The sequence below is a fragment of the Ciconia boyciana genome, chromosome 6 (genome assembly GCF_034638445.1).
Source record: "Ciconia boyciana chromosome 6, ASM3463844v1, whole genome shotgun sequence".
NCBI lineage: Eukaryota > Metazoa > Chordata > Aves > Ciconiiformes > Ciconiidae > Ciconia > Ciconia boyciana.
Window position 1 is genome coordinate 10335924 of NC_132939.1, and position 24424 is coordinate 10360347.

The 24424-nt window shown below is 38.8% G+C and overlaps 1 protein-coding gene across 2 annotated transcripts in view; it reads left to right on the forward strand.

Moving 5' to 3' along the window:
• SPON1 (spondin 1) overlaps window positions 1–24424 on the forward strand; it is a 208896-nt gene that overhangs the window by 162160 nt on the left and 22312 nt on the right. For both annotated transcript variants that reach the window (XM_072864296.1, XM_072864297.1), the window contains exon 7: window positions 9647–9711. In XM_072864296.1, coding sequence (XP_072720397.1) covers window positions 9647–9711 — 65 coding nt within the window. The remainder of the gene's footprint in view (window positions 1–9646; window positions 9712–24424) is intronic.

Consider the following 24424-nt stretch of genomic DNA (forward strand, 5'->3'; position numbering starts at 1 on the left):
GCTTACCTCCTGGGCTAATTTGCTGGTTTTATTTAAAATCACTTTCTATTATCTGAATAATTATTTCTCCTCCATTCAAGCTACTATATTTGGCTAATGTCTGAGAGAAGCAACAGGATGAATAATCGTGATACCTGGAGTCTTACTGCCAGCATTTACCAGAAGACAGAATTCTTCTCTGTCCCCGCTCTCTGGGCTGTTTCTCAGAGCAGACCTAGACTTCTCCTGAGGTTTCTTGCTGATATTTAAGCTGTTGAAACTCACTTATTTGTAGCATGCCCAAGAACCTGTCTCAATGCCTTCATCCCTGACTGTTTTGAAACTATTTGAAGGAATCTGAGCAAAAACCGCTGTAGCTACCCGAATATGAATCTGATGAGTGAACCTAGTGCTTTAAAACACTTTTATCATTATCTCCAGTGAATGCAGTTTTTGTCTTGCTGCTTGCAGGTTGCCATTCACTTGCATACATCTGCTTTATTATGCACAGAATGCCTTGGTGTGTTGGACTGGGTTTTGTTTGGGTTTTTTTTTTCCCCCTTTTTCTTTTCTGGTGTGCTCACTGTTTCCAGATAATTTGTGAGTTTAAAATAACAGTACCTTTATAGTACTTAGATATAGGTTTAAAGGCTAGTTTAGTCTAAAGGATTGATGAAATTGGGAGAGTTAAGACAGAAGGAGGACAAAAGGGTATGCATTGGATAAACCTATTAAGCAGAGGGTGGGAGTTACACCACTTGTGGTCAGCTTCAAAATCTAGTTTAATCCCCTACTCTAAAAAGCAGCCATTCCTAAGTGTAGTAAAAAGATCTTCCCTTGTTTTTGGCATGGTAATTTAGGATACCAAAATGTTTCTGTAGTCATAAAGACAGCAAAGCATTCTATGTAGAATGAAGAAAAATGTGCAGTAGAAAATCAACACGCGATCAAGAAGTGGATTCACAAGGGAGATCCTTTTCCTACAGAATCTGCTCAGCCACAGAAAATGAGAGCTCAAATACTCAGAGCATACCTAGGGCTCATTAACACACACTGCTAAGCTTTATGCTATGCAAAAACGAATTATTGCTTTATTGGGACACCCTAGATTATGTAACTGCACCTTAATGGAAATAAAATAGAGCACAAGATTTTCACTGTTGCCATTAGCAACAGTTCTGTTATTAATTTCAGCCTACATTCCCCTCCTGAAACAACCACTTCATTGAAAGAAAACCCTGTGGGACAGGTAATGCAGAAGGTTGTTAATGCAAAGTGAATCAGTGCTTTTGGGATATATACTAAGAGTAACAACTCTTCATATTCTGAACGTACTTCTTTTTGCATCCCGTCCTAGTAATTTTTAACAAAATCAGGAATTATAATTCCTATAATTCCCTTTTAAAAGCTTTTTTAAAATGTGCATTGTCAGCTAGCATCTGCATTGTGCAGTCACCATGCTGAAATTGTAGCTGTAACACATATTTCCATTTTTTCTGGAAAATATGGACAATATCCACATTTGGGGAAAATTCCCAGCCTGATTATCTAACAGAGAGGTGTTTCTTTGTAAAAGTGACTACAAACTTGCTAAGTATCCAATTCAGGAAAGCTTTTCTGTACAGCACAGTGGTTAAGCTGGAACTGTCTGAAGCACTGGGTTACTTGCTTTCCTGAAACGAGACCTGTTCAGACAGTAACAATTCAGGATCGGATTTAAATGCTCATCTTTCCTTCCATTTGTTCTCAGTTTCACCCCAACAGTATTTCTTTATCTATCTCAGCCCTAAAATTGTGCTTTTGTAATTGAGTGGATTTTATTAAAAGCCTGGAAATTCCCCCAGACTTTCATATTTGGTGAACTGAAAAACACAGACAGATTTTACATTCTCTGAAATGTCATTACCTACTTTTTGAAGAAAAGAAATAAGACTTTTTAATTAAAGAAATGGCTATTTGTATAGGGAAATATTGAATTTGTATGTACTATGATCAAATAATGAATTCCATTCAGGCATATTTACATATCTTTTAGTATGTTTGGTTTTCTCAGCTGCCACAAAATCGCTATCATAAACATAGAGAAGTCAAAATAAAATGGGCAAACACAATCCTGGTATAATTTCACTGACTGAAATGTATATTTGCTGTTGCTTAAAGTAACCCCAAATCTGTGCTATTGGCTTTAAGTATAATCTGCCTGAATCTAAGTCAGTCATAGAATTAAACAGAATTTAGTTGTCATCAAATGGTAGAAATAAGTCTTCGTCTTTAATTATGGGCCTTTTTCTCCTTCCAAATGAAGTAATTTGTGACTAAAAGCTTAACCTTCTCAAAAATGTTCTTTTTTATGAACTGGAAAAAAACAGCTTCTGCACGTTCTTTCATCAGAAAGTCTCTGCATGTTAAAAAGAACTGCAACTCAGCACTGAGGCTTAGGGCAACTTCAGCAACCTCTTTGGCTGCACCCACAGGAAAATAGATGTGTTGCATGATGTATTACCAGCGCACAACAGTAGCCTTGCAAGTAAGATTTTGTAACGACCATGCTAATAGCTATGCGAAACTTCTGACGTGCTCCACGTAAACAAGAAATCCTCAGAAGCCTGGGCAGACTCAAAGCAGGCTGATTGCTTATGGAGTTAATAAAACATGCCCATTCAGAGTGCGTTACAGGAGATCACATTCACAGTCACTATAAAGCAAATGTGTATATTTACATGAAGATGAACTCCAGAGCAAATAAAGCTGTATGTAGCTGCTTTTATCCCAGAAATATTTTATTACCACAGAGCAGACAACTACTTCCTTTTTCTTTTAAAGTTTTTACAAATTTCAGTAATGTGCCTACATCAGTGTCTCCTTTTTATTCAAATACATCTGTAAAACTGAGGTAGGCAAGGTGTCTACAGATTTTATCAACCAGGAGAAAACAAGCCATATTTCAACTAATATCCATGGAAGTCCATAATGTGTTGAGCATTAATTAACCAGGTGTTTTGTGTTAGTCAATACTTTAAAGACAAGACTGGTCTTTATTTTTCTCTCAACCTGGAAAGAAAGTGTGCCTTTGTATTGGGGTAAAATAGAACTTTTTCTTTTCCTCTGGTCTTGTAATGTACCTTCTGGCACATCTATTGCTGCAGTTGAATTTTTCACAAATTAGTATTATGCAATTCAACTTCTACGGAAAGCTATGCTATCAAATCATAACAATCCTGTGACATGAAAGAAGGTACACCTCACTCATAACTTAAGTAGAATTTAAGTACCTGTACTTAAAATTACAGTCACTTCCCTCTTGCCTGATAACATCTTTCTAGCATTAAGTGTTTATTAGATAAAAAAATCATAGTCCAGAGCTCAGAACTCCTCCTTCTCCAGCAAGCAGCCTAACTGTGAGTCTTGCACTCTGGCCCCAGAATTGAAGCCTTTTTTCAGGCTGTGGTAGTTTCATCAGTAGACTAGATAGCAATGTGATCTCGATAGTCTTTCACTCAGCAGCGGGGACAGTTGCAAGACAGTAGTAAACATAAAGCCCTTGGTAGAAAATTGTACCTATATAAAGGTGTAAACACTAGTAGAGTATTACAGCAAACACTGTCACCATTCCTAGTTTAGAAGAAAGGTGTCTGCTTTCAGAAGGGAGCTCCATGCTGTCAGTCCCAAGTAAACACGTCCTTTTAGTAATGAGTGAGGTACCTAAGCCCACAAGAGGAATCACTGTAGCATCTTCTTGTCTTCGGTGCTGAGTCTTCAGGCTTCCTTGTAGAGTACGTGGCTGCTCAGAGTGTGCAAGTAGATGTTTGTATCGTCTCTTAAATGGTTCCTCCTACCACTACTCTGTACACGACATCTAACTATACATTGTATGTAGCAACAAGGAGCCAAAATTTGAGGTTTTGAAGACTTCTGTTAGCCTGAAACTATTTTCATGACGTGAAGAAGTCAGGGATACTGAACACATGCTTTTCACATCCTGAAGTGGTTTTTGTGTGTCTGCATAGGGTGGAGGTGGCATAAGGTTTATTTATACTCATCACAGAAGACCAATCGGCTTTTAAGAGCACACATCTATCCCTCCAAAGCACTATATCATTCTCATTTTCATAGCATTTGATTCCCCACAGAAGACTTACAGTGCATTATACCTTTTCATTCTCACCTTATCTCTTCCTTCTTCAATTACCAATTATTTTTTGAGGGAAAGGATGATCCTGCAGTGGAGATGCTATCTTAAAACTCAGATATGTAGGTTTATTTCCAGAAGACATTTGATTAATCATCTGTGAATTGAGGATAATGTTGCTTTTTCTAAGAATCTTGTGAAAATAAGTCCACTGGATAGAAAGGCATTCAGGTATTATGAGGATGAGTGTTGTGGAAGGAATTAAATGTTCTCTGTTCTAAAACAATCGAATGAATGCCAAGCAGTGGCGGTGTGAAATGAGTGAAATTAAGCTCTGGCTCAAAACAGGTGTTTTTCATTCCCACAGTTCATTGAATCTGACTCTGATTTTGATGTCAGATAATACACTGTCATTTGTTTAGCTGAACCGAATCAAATCATTATTATGAAGTGCTAAGTGATCTGCACAGTAACATTTTCTAATATAATTTGGCACACATAAAATAAAAATAGTAATAAAAATTGCTCATAAAAATAACTTCCAGTACAGAAAAGATACTAATCACATCGGTTACCAAAAAGCAGCAGGAGCACATGAAATAGTTTACATGGCTTTCCAGATCCTAGTAATCTCTATTTTATTCCAAAGGTATTCAGATGATACTTAAAACTTTTGCTGAAAGCTTTCATTACTTTTTAACGGATGTTACCCTTTAAACAAGTTGGTTTAAATCCCCTCGGCTCAGAAAGACTTCAAATCAAATTCTATCTTCAATGCTGCTTTTTTGAGCTATGTCCCACTTTCTGTTCTTGAAGCTGAGGAAATGTTTTTAATCTTTTGTAAAGTGCACAGCTGAACAAGCTAATTTAGCAGTGGTTTCGTACCACAGGATTCCATTTGTTGCCATTTAATGACTTTATTCTGCGTGCGCCTTCAGTTGTACATTGCAGGAACAAATGGATGTAAAGTAAATGATTAATTTTTACCAACTTCAGAATATCAGTAAGGCTGTCGGTATTAGAATGACATTATCAACTTTTAAAAATCATACTATTAGGACTTTTTGGAGGACAGTACTTTCACAGGGAACAGCTATTGAGTCAACCACCCACCCCCAGCTTGAAGCACAAATGTAGAAAGGGGATCTGGGGAGAAGGATAATTGTTTGCTATTTTTGCATGTTTTAATTTAGGCTACAATAAAAAAAATATTGAAATCAGTCTAGAAACTACTTTGGCTCCACTGGGCTTTTTGAGCAAGCTCTAAGCAGGTAGGGAAGGGTTCATTCTATTTCAACTGGAAACTGAAATCATATAATTGAATTAATAACTGAAATTGAAGAAGAAGCTTCAGTAGGCTCTACAAATATTTTATACCAAGCTTTGTAAGTGATTATGCCTAACTACACTTCTCAAAGGGATTTACCATGAAGACTCCTAAGAGCTTATACTAATTTAATTATTAAATCGTGACTTCCTACTTAACAGGAGTAGCAGAGATGATGCATCAATGGTAGCATGTTTTCATAGCAAATGGAGGCATAGAGACACTGGTGCAAGCAAGTTGCTGAGGAGCAGGGCACGTTGCTCCCATGAGGAGCTGCCTGCTCGTGACTGTGGTGTGCCGGGGCTGACCGGCGGTGCGGCATGGTGCACCCTCGCTCCCCTCACGGGACAGTTTCATACCTATACTCAATCATTGTGTGATATTGATATGCCCAAAAGAAGCTGAGCAAAAACTCAGTTGCAAATCCCCAAATATCAATTCTGTGATTTGTACTCAAGGAGGCAACCCCCTTAAGTGTGAGAAGGAAAGAGGGTAGCAACTTTCCTCCTGTATATCTCTGTAGCAACTGACAGGTAGTCCCAAATTTGCTCCTTGGCAACTTCCACATGCACAGAGGCATAACATAGGCTTGACGGTTTTCTTCTCCTTTTTTTTTTTTTCCTTTTGTTGTTGGAAGAGGTGTGTATGAGATTTTACCTAAAGGATTTTCAGCAGCTCCAAGCAAGAGCATTGGTGCCCTTCCCTTTTCTTTTTCAAAATCTAACAGTTTCATTACTTGGGAATCATTGCTTTCCAGCCAAATACATAAATGATGACAAGACAACTTGCAACATACAACAGTGAAACATCCTAGTTCTTTTTGCCATATTTTGACATGAATTTGAGTTTGTTTACTACAAAAATCAAAGCAAAACTTTGGGAATATGAAGAGGAGAGAAAAATGGGTACAAATGTAATACAGCAAGCCCTAAGAAAATGTTAACTAAAATTCATAAATATTATGTGGTGTTTCATGCCTCTACTGTAAAGTCTGTGCAATTGGGTTATTCAAGGCAGTTGGGTTATATCAACTAGTTGTATATTATTAATCTGTGAGTTTCTCTTCTGGCATTTCCTATCCTCTCAGTTTCTAGCATCTGCCAATAAATTATAGCTAAAGAGATTGGCCAGCAAATCCAACCACTGTGTCTTTTCTATAGATTGCTCTCTATCTATAGATTGTTCACAAGACTGTGAACTTATGTGGTTGATAGCATCTGTTTGCCTGGGCTGTTTAAGTTTATCACGTTCCCTTAAAAACGCGGAGGTCAGCTGGAGAGGCTGGAGACAGAGCAAGGTCACTGCTTTTCTGGAGGAACTCCCCAAGCCTGCTCCCTGCAGGAGGCTGGAGAGATGCAGCTGGTGGCACCATGAGTGGTGAGTGGAGCGGGGTTTCCCAGGCTGGCACAAAGCCCAGCAGCCAGACCTCACATGGCAACAGCCTCACAGACCCAAGGAGGCGGCAAGCAGAATTTACTGTATCATTTTCCAGGATTTCATCTTCTTGACATAAACACTTGTCCAAGGAAAACTCTTTAGTGTACAAAATATCTACTCAGGTATCTGTGTGTCTATCAGTGCATGTAGAAGTAAATATACCCTGGCATTAATAACAGTGTAGGTGTTAGATTTTTTAATTAAAAAAATTATAAATCTGCATGATAGAGACGACTGCATAATTAGAATATCAGTCTGGAATAACAATGATTTAATTCAAGTTGCAGCTTAATCCTGCGTCCAGGAGTTCTAGGTATCAAAAATGTGTGCTTTCATTCCAGGCCCATCAGAACGCTGGATTCTGCATCTTTTGATTTTGGTCACTCTTCAGGAAGTGGCCATGAATTCAGGTCTTGCATCTGAATTTTCACATCCCTTAAAAATTCAGGGATGTCTGAATGCACCATGCTCTGTCCTTATTTCCTTCCCTCTGCACCTACTACTAAACTATTAATCATGGTTCATCCACTCTTGGTATGCATTTTTAATTTGAATAGCACATGTTAAAATGCTTTCAGACACAAGTGATTTGGATTTTACTGACATAATTATTGGCTTCTGTTAGATAAGCAGTGTATTATTTTAATAAACATAACTCTCTATGCTCATAACAGACTTTCTTTGGGATGTACAACACGCAGTTAATAATTTTGAATGCAAATGTGTTCTCAAGGCAAGTAAATGAAGATATGCCTGTCTGGAAAGTCTTAGGATGTTGAAACAAGGAAAATAAAAAATTAAGGCAAATTCCATTGACAGATAAAGACAAGTAATGTCTTTTAACTTCAGATTTTTAACTCCATTCATTTAATCAGTTTCCTTTTAAATCACTTTGAGGGGAAAGCGGTCTCTTCCACTTTTGAAGGCATGGAGGTAAGAAGAAGGTTGCCATAGATGAACCTGGATGTGATGCATCTCTCCTGCATGGAGCAGATCTCTGCTTGGTGCTGCCCAGCCCAGCGGGGAGGCTGGGAGAGGGTTGTACTGGCAGCTCAGCCTGCTGCTCCTCACTCAGGGCCTGCCCCAGTGAATCTGCCTGCTGGCATAGCTCTGCTACGTGCTGTTTGATTGCTCCCTTTCATCCTAAAATTCTCTTTATTCAAACTGTATTAGTAGTATGGGAGTTTGATTAAATCTTTTTATACTTACTTGCATTTATAGAATCAGACTTTCAGCTATATTAGCTCAGGACATTTAATGTAGTATAGGCTTTGGCCAAGCATCTGAATTTTTAAAAAGGATTTTCAAGAAATGGCTTACCCATCCACTGAGGCTGAGGGAGAGGTCATGTCACATATGTATTCCCAAGACTGGAAACCTTGTGTGTTACAGAGAGGGCCCATCCGTGCTGTAATTACCTTGCTTTGATAAAAAGAGGGAGTCAGAAAATATTGAGAGTGGTAGAAACAACCAGTGAATATTATTTTCTTTAAACAGGGGTGTATACAGACTAGAGCTAGTCTGGGGTATATCAGAACTATTGCTATCAAGCAGGAAATTGCACTATTATCACTAAACTGAAAGGTCAGCTCTGTTGGAAGTGTCAATTACTGGTAATGTATGAGGTGGGTTTCTTAGTCTAATTGGGAAGTATTTTTAAAAGACAGTGGAAATCAAGTGAGTGAGTTGTGAACTTTGTGTTCCTCTAGGCAATTTACTGGGGTGGATTCCTAGGGGAGATGGGGAAAATGCTTCTAAAAAAGTGTGATAGATGTCTTCTGGGCATCAGAGCCTTGTTAACGGTCTCCTGCCTTTGTCCTGGGTTTATTGTACCAACATAAAGTTTAGAACTGCTGATGCAGGAATTCCTACAGACTTTAGGAAATAAGCTTTGTACAATGCTTTGCCACACTGTGGGCTTCCACAGGTGGGTGCTATATTTCACCCTGTAATTTTTATGTGAGTAAATGGAGAGCAAAGAGAAAGTGTTATCAATGGCTTTACTTGGAGGAGATTGTAGTGCATCCACCATGGACTCTTTACATCCTTACATATATGAGGATAATAAATAATATATCATACATGCTCACAAGGTGTGTTAGATTGCCTAGAGCAGCAGTCTCTAGTTTTTGCCTGCCTGTTGGCCCATGGATCTGTAAGGCATTAAGAACAATTCTTCTGTCTTTGCTTGCTTTAGCCTGGTAAGTTCCCCTGGCCACAAGGATTGTCAAGAGAGTCACAAAATCAACAGCCCAAGATCTACTTTTTGCTAATAAGCTACTACATGTGGACTAACAGCCCAGGATACAGCATAGTTATCTTTCTGTGATAGTGCTACCAGAACAAACTCAGTTTGGTCATATTGGTTTGGGGTATGTCCCCAGTGCAAAAGTTTTCTCCTTATTTATACCTGTCATCACAGTGCACCACTCTGGAAACGTTCCCTTCAGCTCATGATGCAAAAGTAACATGGTCTGTGAACTGCTGCTGGTGTTTTAAGCTCACTTCAGTTCCTGCAGAAGGGAAAGACTGTGCCCAAGGTCTGACTGCCTTGGCTTGCTGCTCTTGCCTCCTGCATTCATATAGGCTCCTTGGTGAACCCTGTGCAGCTGAGGACACGAGGTGCTCAGATAACAAAAAGGATAAAGCATATTTCCTCTAGTCAGAATTTGGAGGCACAGTTTGATCTAGTACCTCTTACTTCTTGCTGTAAATCATATTACTCTCACTGTAAAATTGTCCCAATCACTTTCTTGTTTTGTGTCTCTTCACAGAGCGATGAGGTTTTAACAGTCATCAAGGCAAAAGCACAGTGGCCTGCCTGGCAACCTCTGAATGTGTAAGTAAGTAGGGAATAGTGTGTCTCAATAGCCTTGTGTTCAGTGTTGGCTAATGGACTGCTCTAAACTCATTGTCGCACATAATCATTCGCCCTTGTAAAGAAACAATCTAAAAATATTTTGATAGATGAGTTTTAGTATTTTTTTTGGTTTTTTGCCAACAACTGCTTCTCTCATTCTTTCCTCTTTAGCATCTCTTCATTTTTGTACATGCTTTGGTTCCCTAACTGTTACAGGAGAAGGATTATCCCGTGGAGTTTGTGCCTTCATTGAACAATGATGTTTATTCAATGCTTGCTCAAAAATATATTGTACTATTCCATGTGTAGTATTTTTTAGCATCCTGTGTCACGCACTGTGACACCGCACTGTGTCAATACAGCAAATCCTCAATCCACCAACAAAAAACTCCTAAAGGGCTAATTCTTTAAAGTGTTTATCTAAAACACTCTATGATAGCATCATGATCCTGATGGTAGTATAACTATGGTTGCTTTACCAAGTAGACAGCTAGCTAGCTTCCCAGGATCCTAACCTTGGGCTCTCTGGCACTCAGCAGAAAAGAGGACAAAACTCTTCTTTCAGGATACTCTTGAATTTACTGGTTGTCTTTTGGCGGTGGGGGGGAGGTGTCAGGGGGAGGTTCTTGCATAACTTATCTACGCTTGGCCCAAAGTTCATACTAATTATCCAGGCCCAAATGAGTGAGACTTACAAGAAGTGACTAAAGATGAGAACCCAGTATAAGGGGTCATCCCATTAGCTGAGAGTCAAATTAAGTCCTTGGAGAAGCAAGGCAATTAGTCTGCTGCAAGATTGCAGGGACCAGGTAGTCCTGTTTCCCCTGTAAAAAGTATAAGGGAAGCAGTTAGTGGAACACTGTGTCTGGTTTTGTCATCTGTATTTCAGAAAGTATGTGAAAATTTGGAGGTTAGTCAGAAAAAAGCTGCAAAAGAGTTCAGTTTTTAGAAAACATCCCCTACTGTAAGAGGCTTAGAAACGCTTAAGCAGCTTAGGACTTAAGCTATTCAGTTTATCCCCTCCTCCCCTGGAAAAAAAAAAAAGGTTAGGAGGTGAGCACAGCTTAAATAGTGAAAAGATTTCTGATAGCTGATCCTTCTTTAATCTAGAAAAAAAACCCACTATGAAATCCCTCGTAGCATGGAAGCTAAGGAAATTCGTGACAAGGAAATTCTCACTAAAGGTATGGGAAAGGGCTTTAACAGTGTGACTAACCTTCAGAGCAGCTTACCTGAACATGAAATGGATTTTCCATCATTTGAATATATTTTAACCCTGGGACAGAGTTGTAGGATCTGCACAGGAATTGTGGGTTAGGCTTTTTTTGGCTGGTGTTATGCAAGTGGCCAGTCAAGGTGACAGTAATGGCATTCTTTATTTATGGTCTTATTCCCCTGAAATTTTCAGTATTTGGATTTGGTAGTGTTTGCCATGTAGTAGTTGTGGATAGCATTTTTTCCCCTGCTGCCTTCTTTCTATTCACTCCAAATTAACACTTTAAAATGGAAACTTTTTTCCACTTCTCTGTTCTACTACGGTGAGGTCTCTGACTGAAACAAGCCATTTATTTTTTCCTTCCAATTTCAGTTACTTTCCTGAAGCAACATTTATTTATGGTGTTTCTGTATCAAAGTGAACAGTACTGCTAGGAATTGACTGCTCTGGGTGCTTGGAAGGCTTTGGCATTGACACGAGAGCAGGTTTGTACTTTTTTCCCAGAAAGATGGAGAGAGGATCTCCTGCTCCAGAGTCTCAATCCATCATCTTTCAAATACACTGAATATATGACATAACAAAAAGGAAAGTTAATTAAAATATGTTGCCCCTGGTCATAATAGCGAGTTTAATACAGCCCTGAGAAACTTCACAAAAAGGTTGGGAGTTAACAACTTCAGATACTTTCTAGGCATATTCTTTCACAGACATGCCTGCAAATGCTTCTGCAACATCCTCCAGATGTTCTTCCAGTCAATTCTTACCTTTTCTATATGGTAATTCTTTACCATATGGTAATTCTTATGGTAAAAACCTTACTGAAAGGTAATACTGAATACCGAATACTGAAGTACCTTACTGAAAGGTAATACTGAAAGGTTACTGAAAGGTAATACCTTTCAGTAATTTACTTACTGAAATACTTAAGATATGTAACTTACGTACATACCTTACTGAAAGGTAATACCTTTCAGTAACATCAGAAGGAATAAATCTTGGTATTTGTGCTTTCAAATGCTGTGCAAGGGTTCCCCTAACAAATGTTCCTTCACTTTACAGGTAGTGTTGGAGTTTTGGCTTTTTAAAGTAATTTTTTGTCATATTTTGCTATGGTGTTCTTCTTTTTAATTCCATTTTAAAATATGATCTAAGCTTCAAAATAAGCCAAAATTTTCAATATCCATTTAACTTCTCGTGTTAATTTCCCATTTGCTGTTATGGATGGTCCTTCTTGGAATTTAGATTAGGGTTGTGCAAGTATTGGACAAGGACTGCTCAGGATAAACATTTGGTCTATTATTATGCATAACACAGTCACCTTACTAATCAAGAATTGACTAAAAGTCATGAATAACCTTCTTTTGCATAATCATTAGTTATATATGTGATATATAATATGGTGTGATAGTGATGTCAAAGTGGCATTACAATGTGTCATAATAAGCACAGCCTAAAAACCTTCCTGAATGTGTTTTACAAGAATTACAAAATGCATAATACTAGCGAGCCAATTTACGGAGGCCTAAAGTGTCAAAAGTTGGCAAATTCAGCCTGCTCACACTTTAAAGTTTATGTCCTGATTCCATACAGTAATTTTTATTGCTAACACTATCCAAGTTACAGTACCAAGTTAGTTACAGTGATTACACTTAAAATCAGAGGGAGGAGGGGAGCAATTACCTCCAAAATTTGTGAGAGGGCTGTAAGCGTATTAATCTATTTGCACGCTGTTGCGGAGAATCCGGGATGAGGCACCGCAGACACCAGGCTGCCACCCCAGGTAAACACGTTATCTGAGAGTGACAACCCACGGCTGACGGGGCTTCACGTAGGTGGTGGCAGACACTGTCGTGGAGGGGAGACTTACGGGCTCAGTATTTGCTCGTCGCAGGCACCAGCTCAGTCAGACCCATCCCTTTCAGGGGAAACCCAAGAGAAAAGAAACCAGATGGGAGCATGCACCAAGGCCCAGCACAGCCCTGGGCACCAGCCCCGCTGCCCACGCAGGGTAATCACCAGGCAGCCAGGACGGGCACCGCGCCTGCCCCTGGGGCTGCCACTCCCCTCCCATCTTTCCAAAACAGCGAGGGAGGCTGCAGCATCTCCTCCTTTCCTTACAGAGGCTGTAGCAAGGCAAGCTGCTAATTCTTGCCCACATCTTGAGCAGTTGGTGAGCCCTTGCATTTCCACTCTGGTCACTTGTAATAATGTGTGCGAGGTTGGTCTTGGCTGGGCACATCTCATGCGCTCATCATGGAGTTAAATGGCTTTTCTTCTACTCTGTCGATGCCGGTCAATGAGGCTGTGAGTCCTGAGGCCGGTCGTACCTCATTAAGTAATGTTTCAAGCTCTGTATGGACTGAGGGCATGAAGTGTGTAAATCTGTGTCTAAAGCTGGCAGGGATGCCGAAAGCCTTTGGTTCATGACACCAGAGATAAGAAGGGAAATATAACTGGGAGCTTTTATTCTGCTTAGGGAGAAGAAAATAGAGACTTCTCAGTGCAGATCCAGTGGGCACAAGTTGCCTCCTCAGGGAGAGGTCTTTGGCTTCAGAAATTAGTTCAGAAATTACAGAAGGGGCTGAGACAAGTTGCCAGCCCTAAGCAGGGAAGGATATAATGACACTAAGTGATTTTCTTAAATGCTTTCTGTTAATTACAATTAAGGCTAATACACTTTAACATACTGTCATCTCCCAGTACAATATAGTGCTGTGGAAACTATATCCTGCCACACATGTAACGTCTTTTATGATTCCTCTCCTCAGTTCCTATATATGCCTGCTTTTTGTCACTGTTTTTCTTTTTCTTTTTTCTTCTATCACTCATCTTCATTATCCTCCATTCGGTTTCTTATCCAAGGCACCAGCATGCAAAACAATCTCCTGAGTTGTTGCACGCAGGAGACAGTTTTGGGTGATCTTTGTGAACTAGTTCATGGTTGCCCAACTGAGAGAGCAATATTGGTAGCATGAGAAGGAGTGCCTGACCAAGTAATAAAACATTTTGCTGTTGCTTATGTTTGTATTACCAAGTTGTGTGTCTGAAATTCTGACTTTAAAGTACTTGCAGGGAATGCATTCTTCCTTGAGTGTAATGGTATCAGTATACAGCATGCTGTCAAATGAAAGTAGTTTTTCTTATCTTACTTGTATAAACAAGAGCACAGCTCATTGCTCCCTTCCTCTCAGCTGTGTTTCAGGCAGAATCAAATTTTACTTTATACTCAGCTGCAAATGATTGGCCTTTGGCAGTATGGAGGATAAAATACAGCAAATACAGATAGTACAACCGGAATCCAAATCTGCGTATCTGGCACCTGTAAAATAATCAAGCCACGACAGAAGAATTTGGGGATAAAGAAGGCAAGACTTTTAAAGATAGTATGCATCAAATTCCACAGGAGCTAATATCTTTAAAAATCTTGCCTTGAATTCCCTTCCCCCAAATGGATGTTTTGTGGTTTTTTTGGCTGTATTTGTTATGCCTTTATTTCAAATCCAGACATCTCTATTGAGACATCCCCCTTTTTCATTCAACACACACTTTTATCTAAATAAGAGCTTCCCAGGGTAATCCACCAGAAGAAAATAAGCACAAATCCTGGTCAGTTAGTCCCACTCCGTAATGTGAGTTAGAGAGTCAGTTACAAGAAGAAAAATGGGACCCTTTTGGGAGGTGCAGGGGAGAGTCAGTTGTCGGGCATGGAAGAAGCTGTCAATTCCACATCCTGGCATGAGCTGGATTGTCTTTAACATGGTGAAACCCAAGCCACGTAGTGTTGTCAGGGCACTTGCTGTTTTTACAGCTGCCTGTTTTTTCAGTCACTATGTCCTCTGTGATTCCTCACCATCAGGGAAAGGCATTATCATACTTATATCTTTCTTTTATGTAGCAGCATGTTTGTTGTGATGGTTGGGGAGTAGGAGAAATCAGATTCTTCACACGGATCTCTGATTTTCCAAAATGGCAGGACCTCCAAGCCAAGATACGGCATCAGAACAAGGAATATCATTTCACCATATAGTTCTCAGCTCTCTGAAAAAAAAAAAGAGTGGAATTGAAAATGGATAGTTGGACAGGAGTCACACATGAGTAGACATCTCTCTGGATAGTTTCTGACATTTCAAAAATATGCCCAGTATAAGTATATGGCTCTTTCTTAATGTAGGCAAAGGGAGAAGTATTTGAATGGTAATTCAATGTGTCTAATCACTTTTTTTTTAGTTCCTGTAAACCAGGAAAGCATTCAGTCCTACGCAATACTGTGGAATATGGACTTCCATGTACATATAGCCTACCACTGATAAATACAAACACGGATCAGACATAGGATGGAAATTATTCTCCAGTATATCATGTATTCCATTATTAAACACTCAGTACCTTATAAATTATTAAATACTGCTACAGGTAGTGTGTCTTTCCAAGTATTTTAATGTGTTCATGTGCTTTTACTGATACATAAAAAGGAAATATTGATTTGAAAAAAAATAATTGAAAAAGTAGCTCTAACTTTCTGTCCTAAAACCTTTCAGACTCTAAAAACTGGCAAGAAGACCTCACTTCCCTGCATAAATTAGTTGCCTCTTGCCTTGCCTTGCCTTGCCTTGCCTTGCCTTGCCTTCCCTTTCCCTTTCCTTTCCCTTTTCCCTTTTCCCTTCCCTTCCCTTCCCTTCCCTTCCCTTCCCTTCCCTTCCCTTCCCTTCCCTTCCCTTCCCTTCCCTTCCCTTCCCTTCCCTTCCCTTCCCTTCCTTTTCCTTCCCTTCCCTTCCCTTCCCTTCCCTTCCCTTCCCTTCCCTTCCCTTCCCTTCCCTTCCCTTCCCTTCCCTTCCCTTCCCTTCCCTTCCCTTCCCTTTCCCTTTCCCTTTCCCTTTCCTTTCCTTTCCTTTCCTTTCCTTTCCTGCCAGAGTTTCAGTCTGCAGCCCTAGCTAGGAGAAAGAATATGTTTGGATAGGGTTCTCCAGCAGTATGTTTGTAATTATTACTAAGCACATCATGTGTTTTCTAATTATTAATTTTTTCAGTTTATTTAATTATTTTAGGCTTAGTAGATCAACCTATAGACAATATATTTCAATGCAAAAATTCAAGATATTTTATCTAGGAAAATAGTATAGTGAGAGTAGCTGACATTAGGTTTTTCTGAAATATTCATAAGCATTACTTTTCGTACTCCTCTCATTTATTTTCTTTTATGCAAAAACAGCACTGCTTTCCAACCTTTTTACCTCCTCAGTCCATTCTTAGTTACAAACAATGCATATCAAACTTATAAGCATTTTTCTTTATTATAATTATGAACTATTTGAAGTTTGGAAAATTATCCCCTCCGTCCTTATGTCTCTCCAGTTTCCATTTCATCTCTCCGTGCTGTTTGCGTGAGTAGTCGTGGTCCTGTGGTTTTCCTCTGCCTCTTGACTGTGTGCAGAGCTTACTCTTTTTTTCTCATCCATTTAAGCAGCTCTTCCCCATTTATTTGGAAATTACCTGAAAACACCCCAGTAAGCACTCAAAAGTGAAGCTTAGCAGAAAAGGAGGCCTATTCCTTTATACTTCAGATGGATAGAACTATTTACTCCAAACAGTTTATAAGTTAGTATGGTTGCCTCATCATCCCCTACACATTATCCCATCAATCCCCTTCCATTTCAGGTCTTACATATCTTTGGTATCTTTTCTCTGACTACAAAGATATTAGGGCTGTTTTTCCTGGCTTGCAAGCAGGATATCAGAAAATGCAACAGGATATTCCCAAGTATGGTTTTCAGCATCGAGATAGATAATATGACTAAACTGGGCAACAAAGTAAACTGTTACAGAAATCAAACAAAGAGTATTCTATAGAAAGGTGATGGGAAACACAAAAATGCTCTGATTCAAAATATGTTTGAGTTGATGGATCATACTAGCTGGAGAAAAAAATGCTGGCATACTCTTTTGCATTTTCCTTCCTTTGTTCTTGAGTGAAAGCTCTTTCAATATTTGCTTTCTTCCAGGATTCTTCTGCCACAATTTGAGCAAAAAATGTTTGTTGTATGTTTTGATCCTGCAGTGAAATTGCTATGATCAATGAGTCTTCATTGAGGCCGCACCTCGAATACTGTGTTCAGTTTTGGGCCCCTCACTACAAGAGAGACATTGAGGTGCTGGAGCGTGTCCAGAGAAGGGCAACGAAGCTGGTGAAGGGTCTGGAGCACAAGTCTGATGGGGAGCGGCTGAGGGAGCTGGGGTTGTTTAGCCTGGAGAAAAGGAGGCTGAGGGGAGACCTTATCGCTCTCTACAACTACCTGAAAGGAGGTTGTAGAGAGGTGGGGGTCGGTCTCTTCTCCCAGGTAACAAGTGATAGGACAAGAGGAAATGGCCTCAAGTTGCGCCAGGGGAGGTTTAGATTGGATATTAGGAAATTTTACTTCACCGAAAGAGTGGTCAAGCATTGGAACAGGCTGCCCAGGGAAGTGGTTGAGGCACCATCTGTGGAGGTATTTAAAAGACATTTGGATGAGGTGCTTAGGGACATGGTGTAGTGGTGGACTTGGCAGTGTTAGGTTTACAGTTGGACTCGATGACCTTAAAGGTCTTTTCCAACCTGTGCGATTCTGTGATTCATTACAGCATCTGGGAATCGAAAGCCAAGCCACAGATGAGTAGGGAATTTCATCTATTTTGGGTTTCAGTGTTTGTTTGTTTCTTGTTTTACTTCTTTTTTACTTACAGTTTTTACTTTTTGCTTTTTTTACTTTACTGTAATCTTCTACTGTTCTTGTGCCCACAAAACTTCTCTTCCTTAAAGAAGCCTCCATATTTAGGTCATTGAATGATTACTTAGATGTTGTTAAATGGAGAACCACTTAATTCATAAATGGAACTCTTTACTGTCTTCTGAAATGTAATGAAAGAACTCCCTCTCCTGATCTTATGCTTCATTGTTGAAGATCTCAATTGATTGTGTCTGATATTCTGCTCTTTACAACTCAGCCTTAATGTGGTGTTGCCTCACTGATAAATATCCTTGTGTAAAACTACCCAAGGTTATGTATACAGTAGCATACTTAAAAGCAGTCTTCAGCAGTGAAAACAGCTTTACTAACAATTTGTGACTACGTTAATGTTACCGATATTATCTAATCAGTTCCATCAGATGACAGAGAGCTGAAACGTAAACATTATCCATGTAAACATGATGTGTTGCTGAACCTCTCTGTTGACCTTCTCACATGTTGCAAGTTTTGTGAGGGTCAGAGAGAGAGGCTAATTTACAAAAGGACATTGGAAGCCATTTAGGCAACCATTTGCTGTAAACATCTAATTCTCAAACTTTCCATTCCTCATGTGTTTACATACCTAAATAGCTATTAGTAACATTACTAAATGCATAAAAATACAACCAACTTTCAGTGTTCCTAAAGCTGACTACATTTTCACAAGGGTGAGGGGACCTCTATTAGGCAACAGATCACAACTAAACCATATTAACTTCCATAATTTAGTTGTTGCCCTGCATGTTTTATCAGTGAGGGCTTGATCTTCAAGTATGTCTTTTAAGTTAGCCACACACGCATATGGTCAGCAAAATAAAGGGTATCACCCAATATGGAGAAGTCGCTCCTGGTACTTGGAAGGTTTAGGTTTAATTCTCCTTTCCTCCTGATGAGGTTTGAGTGGTAACACCTGTCTCCGAGTATAAAATTCAAACCAGCAACCTATACAGTGAGAGCCCTTTACTATCACATATCATGTTCTTCTGGCTCAAGCCTTGCCACTTTGCATGGGATAATTAAATATTTATTAGCCAGAGAAAGAAAGCAGTCACTAGGATTTGCCCCTGAAGAAAAGGGAGGGGAGACAGAAGAGTTCTTTGAAGGAGATTAACGGCTAAAAAGTTTGGTAAACAGTGAGTTAACTGCCTTGGTAAGATGGGGAAGGGGTACGGGTGGAATAAGTACAAATCAGTCGCATGTTCTCATTAATTAGAAATCACTCTGTCTTTGTTTTGTGGCACTTATGCAATGATGATAGCTGTTTCAGTTCCCTGGCTGCCTTGGAAGAGAGACTGTTCCGGGCCAACAAAAATATTTTGTTCCATTTCCAGGTTTTTAACCTTCTTTTTTTTAACACCTTCACATTACTTAAAATAGAATGCATGATTAAGTAAATTTGGGAAAAGAAAACACTTAGATTTGTCTCCTTTTTTGACTGATATTTACTGAATTCAACTTAAGAAACAATGTTTCTGTTCACCCAAAAAATGTGCTTTTAAAGTAAATGATAATTTGCTTAGATCTAGTTGAAACTGATTTTCCATTACTTGCTTGATTTCTCTGTGCTGGAAAAAGTACAAAATTACATGCATTTACATTACATTTATAATAAATGGAGTAGTTTTTTAGAATTAAGATTTCAAGTAGACATTTCTTTTTGTGTTGTCCTATAAAATAAAATGTTATTTGAGGAATCTTTTTAAGATTTTCTGAAAATCCTTCAGAAGTAATCTTTTTTAGGATTTATGTAATTGACCTTTATACCTATCTATCTGGAAAATGTGAGAATTTAATTCACCTATCCATCTATGTAAATTATCTATTTCTTTCTAACTGCATATGTGGATAAAATGTACATGCACACATGCCACAACTAAAGCGGGCATTTTTCCTTTAATAAGACCTATATTAAAAAATATTTACAGGCTATATCAAAAATCAGTACCTTCTTGTGCTATCTACATTTGGAGTAACTTGTTTTGGAGAGCTGAATGCGGAGACTGTTGGAGGAAAAAGAAACAGATGTACAGAGTAGTTTCATGGCCTCAATCAGTGTTCTTACCGGAGAAAAAAAAAAGATTTTTGTTTCTCCCTGTTTATTTGTTGCCTCTGATTTTGGTAACACCAAGCTATTGTCAACAACTTGCTTATTCCCGTGTATCATGTTTTAATTTTGACATGGTTCACTGTATTAATTATTATAAATATTAAGGTTAAAATAATGGAGCCGTTTATGCCAGCTACATTTTTTAAGGTATTTCAGATAGGGTCGGTATGTGCTGAGATCATGTGTGACAGCGGCACAGGCCTGAGCCAGCGGAGCCAGCCTGACCAAAAAGAGCAGAGAAGGTGCAGTTGTGCAGCCTTCAGACCAGGTTAGTCCCCAGCGCGTGTTCAGAGTCCCTGGCACAAACCCACACCAACACCTGTGCTGCCAAGTCTTGCATCAGCTGCTGCTTGAACGCACCAAAATAAAACCACCTCGTATGTGCCTGTATGCTATAAACGCACCTTAAGTGACCTTGCTGGAAATGCTACACTTTCTGTAGGGACGGAAGGTACATGACTTAAGGCGAGCCGATAGTGTTTCTTCAGCTGTTTAGGAAATCCACATAACCCAAATGTGGCCCGTTTAGTCGTGTCCTCATAAGACTAACCCCCATGTTTGCACAGCCTTTGTCCCGGGGATGCTCTGTGCCATCAGCGGATGGGCTGCACGTCTCATTAACTTGCTGCCACCACCTGGGTCAGCGTGGACGCACCTATGCACCAACCCCTAACAGAAATCCTCTCCACTTACTGGTTTCCTCTGGAGCCAGACGTTTCCTGTGTGTAACTCAGAATCCCAATGTCAGAGCCAAATGCTGCTCTCTACTAAATCTATATTAATCAGCGTTGAGAGGAGAAGATACAAATCAATGCACCTTTCAGCTTTGGTAACAGAGAAGCTTTAGATAAAAAATTATGAAATGTCCAGAGCCCTAGAGACCAGAGACCTGACAACATCTGTAAGTAAATTCTGTGAATTAGTCTTCCTAGACCATCTTATTAAGGGTTGATATAGAATTATTCACAAGTACCACGCTAAACTCCTCAGAGCATACAAACTACAATTCATTGAAAAGTACCTACTAATTTTCTTTAATCGACCTCAATAGAGAAGATGGGGTTTTGAATTTTGCAGTCATCCCAGTTCCTATCCATCAACTTAAAGTATTTCATATGAAATGAAACTGTACCTTTAGTCCCTTTAAAATATTATGTAGTCACAAAAGTTTTGTTTTCTGTGATGTCTGGGTGAACAAATTCTGAGATTAGTTGCTCTCTTTCAGTTATGTGACTCTCTTCCTACGCCATTAAGAATGCTGAAATGATTTCCTGTCCTGCCATGCAATGCGCTGTCCACAAAGAGCTGATACTGGTATCAGAATGTAATTTATAAAAATATACATCAGAAATGAGTAAATTATTCAGTTGCTTAATTAATCAAGTCCTCAGACTACCCAGCTGAGAATTAAAAAAAGACATGTTTGAACATGCATACTTGTATTTGGGTTCAACTGGCATTCTGAATGGCAAAATACAGACTGAACTGCAATTAACCAGCTGTAACGGGCATAGTTTAAATTTTATTCGTTGTTTTCTCCAAAGTGATAAGAAAAGCTCGTATCATAGTCCTTTAATCATCTATCCACTGTATATCATTAACATTTGATTATACAAATTGCTTATAAACACTGTTCCACCTAATGATTTGAAAAATAAATCATGCATGTATAATTTCACCTAGTGTGACTAAGAGTCAGCAGAGGGTTATATAGAAAGAAGGAAGCTTATTATTTATTGCTACTTCTTATATTCCTTATAATGCTCATTTTTCTTGCATACTTGTTAGACATTTTCTCCTAATTGGTTGAATGCTGCATTTATCTTCCACTTCCTCTGTACTTTTAAGAAAGTAAGGGTCAGATATTTTCTTGCTTTACAAGTTTATATGTCCTTCCATAGCTGCATTTAACCCTTTGAACACCTTATGACATGCATGTGGTTGCATTACCTTTAAGTTTCTTTTAATAGAGAAAAGTTATTGTAGTTAACTCTCTTCTTGTAACAGAATAGTGTACTATAAAGCCAAGCAGCTGTTAAATCTTTTGGTGAGGAAAGGATGAAGACATATGAAGGGCTGGGACATTACTTTAATTAAAAGGAAATAATGTAGGTCACATGGGCAACTGCTTGCTATACTGTGGGTGCAACCCGGTGACTTCAGAGCGTCTGTGATACAGTGGAGCATGGGTGACTCTGCCTTTAGGGAGCTGGGGTGTCAAAGGCACACGCAGAGGAGCTCACAGTCCTGTTCTAAAAAACCATGCTATTTTGGACACCAATAATATTTTGATGTTACAACAGCTCTTTGAAAGACATTTTCGTTCCTTTAATACAGTAGCAGAACTATGAATAGTATGGCCCTTGCAGAATATATTACATACTGAATCATTATATAGAATACATTATAAAATTAATAGTGGTACTACTGCAGAAGGAGCATAACAGTACTGTAAGGCTTCAAGGAGACACGATCTTTACACACAAAGTTCAATATTCCTTCAATTTTAAATTATTTTCTTAAAAAAAATCAATTAATATCTATACTACAGATAAATTCTTCTGTCAGTGTGCATGGTAATGCCATTAATGTTCGCTGATTTACTCCAAAGCTAAGGTGCAAATAATTTCTTTGGTGTATAACTGTTCATTTAGTATATGGGACAATTTCATACATTTGACTTTCCTCATGTGAGTAGTTATGTAAATATGATTTGTGAGAGTACAGTCTCTCTCCATACAGTAAAGTGGATAGCACAAACAGTTCAAAAAGAATAACTGATTAAAAATGAAATTTAAATAACTATCATGCTAAGACAGTGTCAGATTGTTGCCTGAAGCAAACCTTAACAACCATTTTAGGGATTCTTGGGAGGAAAAATAGCTTATGGTGTTAACTGCAGCTAATAGCTTACAATATCAACAGATCTTTGACTATAGTAGTGTGAGCATTACTTGGCTAACACATGGTTGGGAAGTCAGCCATAAAAACCAAACTAGTCATTGCCATTATAACAGCAACGTTACTGTACCCATAGTGCACTGAATTCACAATAACATGTTATTCAATCAGTAACAGCTGCATACAGGAAAATAAAACTTCCAGCAAAGAAATAATTAAATTTCTACAAGCCTGTCTCATTGATAACAAGTTATCATGAACAACTGAAAATAAAAGGATATAAAATTGTTAGTAGCTAAAGCATGAAGAATTGAACCAAGGAATAGGCTGATGAACTGAGTTACAAATTTATTCTCAGTGACTTGCCATTGTAATGAAGTGGGATGAGTGAAAGCTGGTTATATTTGACATCTCACTGGATCTGTGTTATCCTAAAAGAAAATATATGAGTTTTTTGCTGAAGAATTATGATGTGCTTTTCTCTTGACAGATGAGTTGATTTAAATTTTGAGATGCTTTAAAGTATTTTTTAAATCCCTAAGTGGCCCTCTCCAAGTACAGATATGCTTTTATAAGAATAAAAGTTGTAATGTTGTATTGTATGGCCCCTATTTTGCCTTCAATACGCGCTCTGGGAATATTTTAAAAAGATTTTGTGTGAGGTATGTCTTGTCTTCTATGGTGAATGCATTGCAATCTCTCTAGTGTATGTATTTGTAACTGTGAGCAGTCTTCATAATGAATAGCTACCTAAGCTACCTGCATCTGTAAGAAATATGCTGCAACAGGAGCAGATCTGTAGAGTGAAACAGTGCTGAGGAAGTGACACATTTCGGGGATGGGAGATTGCTTTGGGTGGCCACCGTGCTGGTCGCATGGAGCATGGCTGCCTGCCGACAGCGGGAGTGCAGGGGAAAAGCTCCAGGATAGATTGATAGGAAAGAAATCAGGTCTGCACTCCGAGATTGCTCCGGGATATGAACCAAAGCACAACGGGAAATTCACCTCAGAAGTGCACCTCTGATTTCAACTAAAACACCCATATACTTGTCCCTCTGTGCTCGTATGGGATGCTGCGCAGTGTCATTACACGTTTCAATTCATTTCTGGCACAGAATAGTAGAAAGTGATTTCAGGATTTGCCTGAACAGAGGAAAATAGCATGCTCAATCATTTTCTTGTCTGAGTGAATTTGACCAATGGATTCATTTTTTTAACAAGTGGGAAATGTGGGAAATGTTATGTATCAATTATAGTTCACTTTGTAGGATATGATTACACCACCTTGTTTTCAGTTGGTTTAATTTCACTGCATGTTAAGTATTCTGATTGAAATTTTCATGTCAAGTTGGAGGAAAATACAATGTTTTACTTATGTTTAAAATGTTATAATAGCTGTTTAACTATGAAGGTCTTGTATTGCCATGTTTTGGAAAAATGACTTGATAATCAACGAGTTGAAAAACTCATCCACATCTGACCAAGTTTAATGAATGTACAGAGATCTCAGTATTCCTATCATCACTTGTTAACATCTGGTAGCTCATTATTTCTTCAGAAACTTACTTTATTTGAGATGCCACGTAAAGCATAAACAGATGAACAAAATTTTTGCGAAAGCTTCCACTATGGAAGCCAGTAAAATGCAGCGATAACAAAATCAGAATGCAGAGCTCAGACTGATGGAGGAAACATTTTCGGATTGAA